The sequence below is a fragment of the Volvox carteri genome, assembly GCF_000143455.1.
Source record: "Volvox carteri f. nagariensis unplaced genomic scaffold VOLCAscaffold_33, whole genome shotgun sequence".
In the NCBI taxonomy this organism is placed as follows: domain Eukaryota; kingdom Viridiplantae; phylum Chlorophyta; class Chlorophyceae; order Chlamydomonadales; family Volvocaceae; genus Volvox; species Volvox carteri.
Window position 1 is genome coordinate 1329176 of NW_003307576.1, and position 13499 is coordinate 1342674.

The following is a 13499-nucleotide window of genomic DNA, read 5'->3' on the forward strand; positions in this document are numbered from 1 at the left end:
AAAAAGTTGCGCGTTGCAAGCGCGTTTCAACCGATTGTATACCAGAGAGTCCGTTGGCAGAGGGCCCTCCGGCAGCTAGCTCGGCAGTAAGCACTCAGTAATCACAAAACCACAACCGGCCATATCAGAAACCAGCTAGGTAATTTAGCACGCTTTGCTGCGCTTGACTTGGAGCCACGCAAAGGAACGAGTTAATACGATTCAAACGCCTGGATTGGGAATGCTCCGGAAAAATATATAGTGCTGCTAATAACAGTTCTGATGAACAAATTGGTTGACGAGAATCGTGTCATCCGAGGTTCTAATGTTATTCCAAAGGGAGTTAGGGCAGTTGCCGTACGGGCGCCGTTGCGAAAACCGCTGAAAATTTCCTAGAACAAATATACATGATTGCTTACTTTTCTCGTCCAACATTAGCTGTAAGATATGGATTCTTTTTAATTTACCCTAGATCGAACCATGAGACATTAACTCTAAAATAGCCACGGTTCAGCCACGGCTGGCTATCAAGTTTTCATGTGACTAGGCTAGATAACCTTATATAAAATTCTAGGAGAGTTTATGAAAATGCTCCTCCGGTGTCTAGAATGTTTCGCGTCGAACGCTTACTCCTGTTTCTCAAAAGCAGCGCTGACGTCTATGGCGGTAGTCAAAGTGGGTCACTTGCTCCAGTTGCTCGCATTTATCTTGAAGGCTTGGATCCCTCCTGAAACCCTTGGATGACCCGACGTAAATGCATGTGCAACGGCTCCCCTACCTGGCGCAGGTCCTGGTGACAATCAGCATCATCGTAATAGTAGCCGTCAAGCTTGAGGACGTTCGCGTCGTAATGCAGGTCCCCGACTTAACCACCGTCGAGGGCCTCAAGAACCTCACAGATAGCCTCATGGCCATCTCCGGTGGCGGCGAAATCGCCGTGATGCAGCTGCCGCCGGGAGCGGCAGCATCAGACGCTTCCTCTCCCCCCAGCCCGCCCTTCGCACCTTTCGGTTCTGAAACCACGGACTTCAACGGGGCCGCCGGGCCGTTTCACGTGAACGCGTCCTGTCTGCTGCAGAAACGCGGCGTTCCCCCCCAAATCCACCACTACACCCGGACCATGTGCTCTTACGTGTATGCGGTCAGCGGCCTGAGCCTTCTGGCCACCTTCGCCATGGCCTGCCTGCTAGTGAGGGGGGCTGGGGTTAGCGAGGGGGGGGCTGGGGGTTGGAGGTCGCCCTGGGGGGGGGACCTGCCGACCGAAACCCAAGGGCTTGCGTTGTGCTCTTCTTCGTTTTCTGCTAAAAAAACAAACCCCTACGGCCCCCAAACTGTACGGCCGTATGGTATGGGTTCCTGGATTGGAAATCCGGTTCTTGCCTCTCTACCACCCTTTCTCCCTGTCCCGGTCATGTCCCTCTCCGCCTGCCGGCTGGCTGATCTCTAATCGGCCCTCCTCCTCCGCCCCTCCTCCTCCCCCGGCTCCCGCTCCCGCTTACGGCATCGCACCATGCCCCTTTCTGTGCAGTGGTGTACGTGTCATCTATGCGGCGTTGGTCCCATCCTGGAGCTGTCATTCGCGCTGTTGGGCACAGCTTGGTGGCTGGCGGCGGCACTGGTGCTGCAGGTGGGTGGAGGTGGACGGCGGAGTTGTAGGGGGGTTGTTGGGGGAAGGTGTTGGCGGGCGGGGAAGTAGTGGTGGGGGTGGGGAGATGGACAATACGATATTCCCTTGTGTGTCTGTCTGTGGCGGGGTACACACACCTGTGTGTTCAGTTCAAAAATTCGTCAACGCGCTGACGGTTGACCTGTCTTGATCTTTTGTTGACGTGTTGATCTTTTCCGTCCTCATATCACTACACCAACACACACGGCCCCCCCCCACCACCACCACACAGGAGAACACGACGGTGTCGGTGGACGCCCGTGACGCCGTCAAGCAGTTTATTTTTGGCGACGCCATGTCGCCGCCGCCCCCGCTGGGCCCGGAGTCATTGCCGCTGCCGTCGCCGCCGCCGTCACAACCGCCGCCGCCTCTGGGCCATGACACGGCGTCTCAGCTTCAGGCTCTGATGCAGCAGTACATGCCTCGGAGCCTCCAGCAGTGGCGCCATGCCCTTGTGGGCCTGTGCTGGGCCATGATGGGCATGTTTGCGGCGTCCAGCGTGCTGATGCTGATTGAGGTGAGCGAGCGAGGTTTGGTTTGGGAGATGTGGTCGTTTTAAGGCAGGGGGCGAGGCAGGGGGCAAGGCAGGGATCGGAGCGGGGTGAGATGGAGGTGTCTTATATACGGGTAATCCGCATGCGCTCGTGCGCTCATGCGCTCATGCGCTCATGCGCTCCTGTGCAGAAGAGGAAAACACCACCAGCTCCAACCTGCAGCCTTGTTAGACCGTTGGCAAAGCAGTTGAAAAAGGTAGTTGTATGGTTGTGTAGTTGCCCCCCACTCCTGCCTTATCCACGCCGAAGCAGTGTGCAAGCGGATAATAGCAAATCTGCTGCATATGGCAAACACGCTAGAGAACCTTGTTCACCATGTTCGCGCGGAAATTTTTCATCCTGGAAAAAGCAACGAGAAATACAAAGGTTGGCATAGAATGCTTTGACTACGGTAGAGGTCGTACTTTAGTGCCTCCTGGCTTGTCTGGGCCTTACGATGTCGCCAGCTTGTAATATCACATAACCCTGCATTCACTGCAGCTCAGAACGGGCCATGGCTTGTTTGGTTCCGGACCCTTCTCCCCCTCCTCTCCCTGACTCGAGTCCTCCTCTCCCCTTTTTTTTCTCTCCTGTCCCTGCTCTCCATGCTCTCCTTCCTTTTCCTTCCTTCTTCCTTCCTGTATTTGTGCGTGTTTTTATGAACACCTCAATGGTTGTGTCACCCTTGAAAGGTATAAGGAGCTTTTGAGGCCTCTCCGCCCTCTTTTCTCCGCCCCCTTCTGCGCCTTCACATGCAGGCTTGCGGCTGTCTATTGGATTGCTGCACGTGCGTGTGCCGGTGCTGCTGCTGTCCCAGCCGGCCAGAGAGCAGATGGCGCACGAACTTCCGAAAGCGGATGCGAGCTGGGGGGGAGGAGTACATGGAGATGTGCGGCGGCATGAGCAGCAGCGGCGGCGGCGGCGGGATGGCGTCATCCACCTCCCTAGGTGGCATTAGCAGCAGTAGCAGCGGCGGAGGCGGCGCGCCGACGGTGATGGTGGTGGCTCGCTCAGACGAGTATTCTGTAGCTGCGGGCAGCCCATCATCCAATACACGGGGATCCTTCCGGAGGGGTTGGTGATATTCATGTTGGCTGTGAAGAAGCGGTGTGAGGGCGGAAGGGTCGTACCACCCGCCTTGAGTTACTTGGTCCCCGCCCTTCGTTTATTTGTATGGGAGGGCTCGCCTGGACTGTTGCTGCTGCTGTTGCCGCCGTCGCTGCTGTCGCTGCTGCTGCTGTCGCTGCAGTTGTTGTTGCTGCTGATGGTGGTGGTGCTGCTGCGTTTTGTGTTTGTGGGGGTTTTATTTTTGGTTTTGGGTACCTTTTGGCTTTTGAAAAAGGAAAGATGATGATGCGGTGCCTTCACTCATGTGTGTTAATGTTGTGTTTTGGCGCGCGGCCGCGGTCGAGAGGGTGGGGAGTGGGACAACCACGAAATCAGATGCCACCCTTCCTTTCCTTCTGATGAAAGGGGAAGGAGAGTAGGGATGCGGTAATTTTCCGATGTTTGGTGAATGAGTGTGATCTGTTTTCTTTGCTTTGTTTTGTGAAACAAGTTGTTGATGATGTTACCCATGCATACCCAGTTTACACCGGGTCGCTGTGCTTTCCCTTTGGGTGCACGGATGTTTAGCAAAAGCAGGCAAAGGAAAAAGCCTGGGCGGGTTGCGCAGCAGAGGGCTCTGGCGCAATTGGCATTGGCGTGGCAACATGCGTGCGCAGCACGACTATTTTTAGCATGACTAAAGCCGATAGGACAGAATTGTGCGATAATATTCATATTCATGAATATGAAAAGCAACATATACGCGCTCGTGAACTTTGGACGGGTGATAAGGGGGATGAATGGAATGGAGGTTAGTGATGAGAGAAGGGTGTTGAGTGAGGGGACGCGTGCGTGTGTTGTTTTGCATATTCTCGCTTCAGGTATGTCACATGCCGCAGGAGGGAGGAGGAGACAGGACGCGGGTGGAAATGTTAACTTAGCGTTCAGCGCTTATAAAGTGGTTTGTATGTGCACAGAGGTGACCGGTTTTTATTACTTCGTGGCAAAATCCACTGCAGACCAGTTATATGACAGCTGCAAAAAAGGAGTATGTTGTACAGTGCCGGTGATGACGTCACCACCTGCTGCAGGTTTACCACATGTGTGTCACGGAGATGGTGGCCGTACATCAGGTGACGAGCGTAAGGAAGCCGATTGCTCTCCCTCTCCCCTGAGAATGAGAGAGGGTTTTACTTAGGTGCCCAGGCTCGTGTAAGGAAAATCATCTGGGCACGGGTTACAGTAGGGAGGGAGATGAGATCTTGGTAACGGAGGAGAACCCTGTTGCCACAGGTTAGGGAGGTTCAGGGTTCCCAAGCCGGGCCGCTCACGGTCGCTTGGAGAGCCCAGGAGCCAAGCCCAGAACTCAGGCAAGGGATGCATGGGCGGCATGGAGTAACGCGCGAGCTGGCAGGTTTCCACCGCCAGGTTTTGACGCCATGAGAGCTTGAGCTGGCTGGCTGACTGGCTTAGATGGAGTAAGGGGAATTAATTCCAGGGATTCCTGGCAGGTAAATTTCCGATGACTTGGCAATGCATTGGCATACAGTTAGAATTAGAGTTGCTGGTGCCGGTGGAGCAGCCCGATATAAGCCGTTAGCAGCCGATAAAAGTGGTTAGCAGCCGATGGATCAGCCGGTGGAGCAGCCGATGCAGCAGCTGATAGAAGGTACAGCCAACTGATAGGAGCCTGGAAGTTACTATTAACTGCGCGCATCCATCCGCGTTAACATGTGCAGCATTTAGATGATGTTAGAAGGTAGATTTGTCGGGGAGCGCATTGCGTATGCTTACCTCGCGGGGCGGTGGCGGTTAGCAAGCCCGGAACGGTTGAAAGGGTAAGCGAATGTACGGGGTTGCTGGCCACTTGGCTAAAATTATAGTGTTGCACAGATAAAGATTTGATTTTTAGGATTGAAAGAACTCTCTTGGCGGCAGATTCGCTTTCCTTCTTTCCGTACGTTGCTTTGTAAGCAAGACTCGGACGTATTTCGTATACAGTTCTTTGAATCGAATCTCGGCAACGGCATCACGTTTACAAGCGTTCGAATTTTTTGCATCGTAAACAACAACATTATCATCGAGTTCCTCTGACATAGCCATCAACCAGGATGGGCTGCTGTTCCGATTTGTGCAGAAAGCTATTTGTAGGGCTTCTTTCCCTGATTAAGGTGGGTTAATGTGGTGGACTAATAACCCCCTAAGGAGCTATATCCTATCGGGTTAGCTTCCATTCCATCACTTGGGGTTTGACTGCGAAAACAACGCAACGTGGACTATGAAGCTGTGACATGCTTAGATGTGGGTCCGCAGGCATCACTGCCTCTTGCCTGTTTGCTCGCCTTATGAAACGTGCCTAGTCCTACAGCAACAGCGTTGCCTGTGCCTGCCTAATGAAAGAGCTGAATCAGATGAATTATAGATGTTATCTGATGGGATTTCCCGCGTCTCCCTCCGTTACCTCCTAGCTGCTTCCATTGGAACCCATGCTAAACCCATCAGCCGTCTGGCTGGTCTGGGCCGTAAGTGCTCAAGCTCGTCATACCTAGTCATTGTGAATCATTTATTAATTCTCAAAGCCTTGAGCACTATCATATCCTCCTTGACCGGGCTCATCATGCCTTCAACCACATTCCACAGGTCGGTGTTTCTACAGCGATTATCGTCATCGTCGCCGTCCACCTTTATAAAGCCGATATTACATGGAAAAAAGGCGACCTGCCCGGTAAGCTTCTCCATGCTGCTCCTGCCCACCGGTCGTTTTGACTGTACGCTGGGAATCTACCTGAATTCGTACGAAACGGTACAAATGTCAATACATGACACGACATGAGCCTTCGAATTGGTTTAAATCACATGAACTTGTAACATCTACACGACAGCGTGGACCAACTGCACGCACCTCTTGATGACCTCTTGATGATGACGGCGCCCGAACCCAGTAGCAGCCCATCCCTGCGCGAAGCCGTGTCTGAAACCCAAGCTGTGCTCTCCGCATAGACCGCATTCCAGGGTGCAGCCAAATATCTCCCCCCCATCAACACCGTAGAGACCGTGTCGCTGTCGCTCTGTCGCTCTGTCGCTCTGTCGGCACGCAACGGGTCCCATGAAGCCAACTGTTCCCCCCCTTACGAGTTCTTAACACAAATCTTATAACAACAATAACAACAACAAAGATCTTCAATCGATCCGCGCTAGCGCCACTGGTATACCCGTTCGCAGCTCCCACTACTACCCACTACATCAGCCGACCAGCGCACAACCACGCCCACACGCACCTCCCCTACCCTGTTTATACTTTACAGCCCTAACCAGATGTTCCAGCAAGGATGGGGTTGCTAGGATAAGCAGTGGTGATATCTATTAGCTAGATGAGCCTAACTAGGCCTCTACCCGGCGACCTCACCCCTCACCCCCCTCGCACCTCCCCTGCACCTTCACCACAGAAGTGAAACCCAGCTGCCTGATGACCGGCTCCGTACGGGGCGAGTCGGTATGCGAGTACACGTTTGCCGTGTGCGGTCTGTCCATGTTGCTCTCCATGGTGACTTCACTGCTGCTGGTGAGAGAGGGATTAGCCACACTACTGACATGCAGGCGGTTGTTTTGGCTGAAGGGCGGGAGGGGGGAGGGGAAAGAGGGGGGAAAGGGGGTAGAGAGGGAGATAGAGAGGGGGGTGTGAGATAGAGAGGGAGGGGGACCGCAGGGAGAGGCCTGCCTGCCTGCCTGCCGAGGTACGGCTCTGTAGGAGAGAGACCACTGGGTGGGCCTATTCGCATTACTGCTCATGACGGGGCGGGGCGGGGGTCGTTTCAGAAATGTGTTCGGCAATAATCTGTCCAGCTGTTTGGCTGTGAAGGACATCGTCTGTGGTGCGGAAGAAGCAAGGAAGTGGACGATTGCAGTCTCAGTAATAACAAAATAAACAGGTGTACGGACCTGATGCCGTACCTAGCATATTAGTACTACCAACCCACTTCGTGCTGTTGAGTTCCTACCGCACCTTGGCGACATGCCGTACGTACGTATCCTTCTACATACAGACAGACAGGCATGCATACGGACAGGCATGCATACAGACATACAGGCATACAGACATACTTACATACGCGGGTAAAACATTAGGGGATCACTGCATCTTCAGTGTTGCTTGAAAAGACCTCTATGAACCTCCCTGTCTGTCCGTCTGTCGGTCTGTCTCTATGTTTCATTCTACTCTCTTCCGCTCCCCTGCTAATTCCAATCCCAATCCCAATCCGTGTGTGCAGTGCGTCACGTGTGATTTGTGCGGGTTGGGCGACTGGTTCCAATTCGCCGTTCAAGGACTTCAGACGGCATGGTGAGGGAGGGGGGAGGGGAGGGGGGGGGGAGGAGGACGTCGGCAAGATTTTCAATGGTCTATAGACGGCAGGGTCATCGTTTAATAGGTAGGACCGATACATATATCGTATATATAGATCCATGGCATAGCGTATAAATCGTGCCGTGGTAGTAATAGATGGGAAAGAGAGTATTTTTTCCTTTGGCTCCTCTGTTTAAATCGTTGCCGTACAGGTGGGTCATTGCCGCCATCATCATTTCTAAGAACGTGCGTGACAGCAACGAGTACGAAGGTGTCGGGCTTCCGAAGGAGGGCTGGCGGGATGCGGTGGCGGTTATGTCCTGGGTGAATGCGGGGATCGCGTTTCTGTGCGCCGTCATCTTCCTGATACAGGTTAGTGTGAGTGTGGGGGGTTTGGGGGTGAGTGTGGGGGGTTTGGGGGTGAGTGTGGGGGGTTTGGGGGTGAGTGGGGTGTGTGAGGGGGTGAGTGTGGGGGGGTTGGGGGTGAGTGTGGGGGGTTTGGGGGTGAGTGTGGGGGGTTTGGGGGTGAGTGTAGGGGGTTGGGGGTGAGTGGGGTGTGTGAGGGGGTGAGTGTGGGGGGATTGGGGGTGAGTGTGGGGGGGTTGGGGGTGAGTGTGGGGGGGTTGGGGGTGAGTGTGGGGGGGTTGGGGGTGAGTGTGGGGGGGTTGGGGGTGAGTGTGGGGGGATTGGGGGTGAGTGTGGGGGGATTGGGGGTGAGTGTGTTTATACATCCTCCTCCATTTCCCCCCTTCTTTACTCTCTTATCTCCATCTGTCTGTGTGTCTATCCGTCTATCGGTCTGTGTCTTCTTTTCTCTCTCTCTCCGTCTTTCTTCATTTCCCCTTCTTTCACGCTGCGCCCCCTGTCGTACCCAGGCTTGCAATTGCCTTAGGAACTGCTGCTCCTGCTGTTGCGGAGGCGACGGTGACGGGGACGACTACGCCAAAAGAGCTAACGTCGTTTAGAGACGGAGGGGGGGGAGACGGAGGAGGGGGGAGACGGAGGAGGGGGAGGGCGAGAACGTTTGTTTGCAGCGCATGCATGCCCCTTTCCTCAGTGGACTTCCAGGGCCTGCCGGGGGCCCGCTGTTGATTCTTTTTTGCAGTTTCTTCCATCAATTGAATTTTCCCTCCACGTCCACCACACCGCTCCACGTCCCTCGGTGTTCCCTCAAAGGAGGGTCGGCCGGGGACTTGGCGGCAGCGACCCGGGTGGGGGTGGGGGTGGGGGTGGGGGGGCGCCGGACCGACGCGGCAAAGGACCTTGGCGCGCGCAAACAGCGCGGGTCATGTCATATACCCATACACATATACAAATATCTTGTTGTTGTTGTCGATGATGATGATGTTGATGTTGTTGTTATTACAGAGCAGGTCATGTCATAGCAATACAAATATACATAATATATCATATATATGTACATGAACAGCTAGAACGAACGTCCTCCATGGCCCATCGTGGCTCAGAGTTTTTATCAATCTGTGACCAGTGCAGGGGAGCCCGCAACGGTAGCAGTAATGCAGTAATGCCACATACATACAGAGCTCCGGGGAGGTGTTGCGATGATCAAGATGTTCTGTGTGGCGCCTTTGCTACCTCCGGGGGGGGGGGAAAGAGAGGGGGTTGCATGGAATGGTTTGCTTAAGCTGATCGGTTGTGCTGATACTGCTTTGCTGCAATGTGTGTAGCAGTGCCGCGCTCCCGGCGGTGTAGATGTGGGTAGGGGTAGGGGTGGGGGTGGTTGTCGATAATGTATGCTTTTACTGCTAGTTGCATGGACTGCTGGTAACCAACCCCCAAACGGTGGCTGGGGGGTCACTTGGCGCGTTAGGAGGTTAGAGGACTTCATTACACAGGTCTTCGTTATTGTTCATTAGGTGCCTGAGGTGCCTTTGGTGCCTGAGGTGGGTTCGTCATCACCACGTTACTGTGTGGGGTCTGTATGTTTGTCCCGGTTTGTCCGCGAGTGTCTGACAGACGACGCAGCCGCCGCTCGTACATTTCTAAACCTTCACCTGCCAGCTAATGACAGACGTACATATGTACATCCCCGTTTTCAATTTTTGCACGTCGCAGCTTTTATTTGTGTGTGTGTTTTAGTACTTTAGTTGTCCATTGAATAAAAGGTGTCCGTGATGCATGTTTTTTTTCTTGGTGGGTGTTGTGGCGTACGGCGGTGGCGGGTGGTTTGTGTGGTCGCGGGGTGAGTGTATGCAGTGATGATGAGATGGATGCAGCAGCGGCGGTAGTGGGGGGCAGCGGTGGTGTGCACCGCCACATACAGCTATACAGGTGTTATCAGGGGATTAGAGGTGGGGCGGGAGGATGGTTGGCGCTTTGTGTGTTATTCCTGCACGGGTTTTACGTTGGGGTTTGTTTTCTCTTGGACGGCAGCAGCACGACGCACCGCGGAATCCCGTTCAGCCAGCTTCGGAGAGCGACAGACAGAGACAGACAGACAGACAGACAGACAGACAGACAGACAGACAGACAGACAGACAGAGACAGACAGACAGACAGAGACAGACAGAGACAGACAGAGACAGACAGAGACAGACAGAGACAGACAGAGACAGACAGAGACAGACAGAGACAGACAGAGACAGACACATAATCGTATTCGGTCATGGCGGCTGTGTCTTCATGTTTAAGTTGTGGTACCGCTTCACGACCGATATCGGGGCTACACATACATACATATGTGTGTACATGTATGTATATATAGCCTAGTTATAATCCCTGTATTGCCGGATTGCAGCCTTTTATCTTACAGCCAGGTAAAGTTCAGAGGAAGCTTCAGGCAGGTGGTGTCGGACTGTTCGGATGTTCATAGGATAGGCTAGGGGAGCGGGCTGTGAGGCGGGGCGATGGGGTCGCACGCCCCACCTCACGCCATATTATAGTACTGCTGTGTGGGCAGGTGCAGTGGGTCAGCCTAAACAGGCAGAGCAGACAGAGACACATACACACACACTCTCTCTCTCCCTTGACCCACCCACCCACACTGCACATACCGCACATACGCACACACTCACACACACAGAGGGATGCTTTATCCCCTAGTTCAAAATGTAAGTTAAATATGTTTTTAGGTTTTATCTAGATGGGAACGTGCGTGCCCTCGTTGACTGTAGTAATCTGTTCTAGCCGCCCTTCGCGTAGTCGCCCTTCACCACGACATACAGCGCCTCCGCTTGCATCTACGGGCGCCCACATTAATAACGTAGTGGGGCTCCGCAAGTGTGGCCGTGATAACCGGTCACGGTCCCGCTCCCGCGAATGGGGAAGTTGTCGTACGGTACCCATCCTAGGAACACGCCCCCACTATGCAGTATTGTGGGTTGCGCTATTTCTATGGAGGAAGATTTTTGCAGGCCTATTGTGTACAGCCCAACGGCTGGCGTCAGGTTGAGGTTGGCTGCTTCCCGGTATATGTGGAGCGTGGCAGCAGTGGGGGGCAGGAAGGAGATTAATTACGTGTATACGCCATGCTAGTACCCTATTCCTACGAGCAAAATTCTGGTTCAGTTTTCGGAAATAGGCAACTGTAACTTACCAACTTTCTAACCCTTCACAAGTCGATTTCAGTTTCGAGGTAAATATTAAGCAGGATAATATACTTAACCCTAATTATTTATAAATTAAAGGCCGGAAGACGGCAGACTTGTTGAAGGAAGCGCGAGATGACCAATGGATGAGACAAGTGTCAGAGCTTTGCTCCGCCCTTGCCTTCCACCTTTGTATCTAGCTGCAAAACGCCATTGGGACCCTTGATCCTACTAGCCTCGGTGCAGGCGGTCCCTCGCTTGTCTCGACAGGCAGCCCAACATATTCTCAGTTTATGCCCAGCAGAGCTAGGAAATGGGCTTGTCGATCCTCTCCAAGATTGCCGTGGCCATCATGTCCCTCCTCCGGGTACGTAAGTTTTGGGAAGCAGTTATCGGTCGTTGAAATATTGCCTAGGAAGGAAGAGCGGGACCTTGACTATCTACACGCTGTTTGCTTAGAAGCCTACCTATTAGTTTACGAACAGGATGGAATGAAAACTTCGTTTGTGAGGGCCAGATCCTAGGGTTGGTCCGGTACACTTCGACGCCGGCACCAGGTGCGAACGCGCCACAACATCTTGCCAATTTCGCCAGAACATATTACCAAATCTCTGTGTGTAGCATTTTGTTTGACTTGGGCGTTTGAGATGCCTGCCTAGGAAGGACGTCACTATGGCGCTTTGTCGGAGCCACACTTTGTATCGCTCGCAAGGAAGGTTTGCTTGTTTTATATATACACCAAAGAATTCTCGTACGGCTCATGCCTCAAAGTAGGTAGGGTTGTTGACCTGCACTTGCCTTGGCCTTGTCGATGGATGGACATCCTGCAGGTCGGACTATCCATAGCCATCATCATCATCACCGCGGGACAGCTTTACCATATAAAATGGTCTATCATGAAGGATGGAGAATTTTTCTGTGAGACATTGCGCGCTGAGTAGCCGTTTCACAGTAGGTGACAATAAAAGGAGCCCAGCCGCAGTCATCTTGCACGGGCCTCGATGTGTATTGGCCCATTGGGGCTCTCTCCTCCTTCCCTTCCTCCCCCCCGCCCTCCTCCCCCTTCCCGCCCTCCCCGCGTCCTGTACATACTCCCTGTTTTACCGTACAAGCCTCCTTGGGGCTTTTACGGGGCCCCCTCTACTTGGCACCAACAGCAGTGGCACCAACAGCACCAGCAGTAGCAGCAACACCACTAATAATAGTAGCAGTAGTAGCAGTGGCAGCAGCAGCAGCACGACCACCACCACCACCACCAGCAGGCGAAACAGCAAAAGAACGATGGCACGGACTGCGATGCATTCCGCATTAGGAATACGATCTTCATACTCCATGATACCAACCCCCATGCTCGAATGGACTGAAATTATCAGCAGCAGCAGCAGCATTGTCATCGTCATCATCCTCATCACTCCAACACTTCTTAAGCCACCCAACAAGTGATGCACCCACCCAACCAACCACGAGCTCCCGAATAGCCCCGCCCGTCCCCCTTCTCTGTCCTGGAACGCAAACCCCGAACTAAGACCCTAAAACCCACAAGACTAAAACCCAAATCCGGACTCAAGTCCCGACCCCAAACCCTAAAACCCAGTCCCCCGCACCCACATGCCCGGCCCGCGCCCCAAAAAGACAACGCGCACGAATGCCTGATGGCGGGCAGCGTCGGGGGCGGCAGCGTGTGTGGTTACACCTTCGCCGTGTGCGGCCTGTCGCTGCTGCTGTCGCTGATCACGTCCATTCTGTTGGTGGGTTGGGCGGTATGGGTTACGGTTGTTGGTTGCGGTTTGTTAATTGCAGTTTGTCGGTTGGAGGTTTATTCGTTGGTGTTTGTTATCGTTGGGCTGGGCCAGGATTTGATGTGTTGTACGTGTAGCAGCGGAGCGGTCCGTCCTCAAGAGCCTCCTAGTAGCCCCTGGGGGGTTTGCATGATTGCGTGGCTGATTTTTTGTTTAGGGTTTTAGGGTTTTGTTTTCTGCCTGGTACGGCAAAATGTCGTGATCCTGATGCACGAGCCATCATGACACCATAGCACCTAGATGGCTCGTGTCGTAACTCTTGACCTGGACACGTGCACTTCGCTGCAAGTTTGCTGCAACTGCAGCTTTGCTGTAAGTGCAACCCCCTTCTTACAGGGATACGGCTACGTAGGTGGTTCGCACGGGGCTTCTTTTTATTGAATATGTTACCAGGTGTCAGTTTCCAGAGGTTTCCCCACCTACCTAACTGCCTAACTGCCTAACTACCTACCCGCACTTGACCTCAGTGCATCACTTGCGAGCTGTGTGGTGGAGGCGCTTGGGTGTCGATGCTGGTGGAGGGCTTCCAAACAGCGTGGTGGGCCGGGTGGGATGGGGTCGGGTGGGGTGGATTGGGGATAAGCG

The 13499-nt window shown here is 53.6% G+C and overlaps 1 protein-coding gene across 1 annotated transcript; it reads left to right on the forward strand.

Moving 5' to 3' along the window:
• Positions 1 to 561: 561 nt before the first annotated feature.
• Positions 562 to 8532, forward strand: VOLCADRAFT_118265 (uncharacterized protein; the record flags this gene model as incomplete). The annotated part of the gene is made up of 11 exons (XM_002952947.1): positions 562 to 654; positions 767 to 1168; positions 1508 to 1606; positions 1878 to 2162; positions 2937 to 3067; positions 5336 to 5396; positions 5866 to 5950; positions 6672 to 6787; positions 7494 to 7564; positions 7780 to 7966; positions 8443 to 8532. The coding sequence occupies 11 exons, from the start codon at positions 562 to 564 to the stop codon at positions 8530 to 8532; spliced, it is 1620 nt and encodes a 539-aa protein (XP_002952993.1).
• Between the last annotated feature and the right edge of the window lie 4967 nt (positions 8533 to 13499).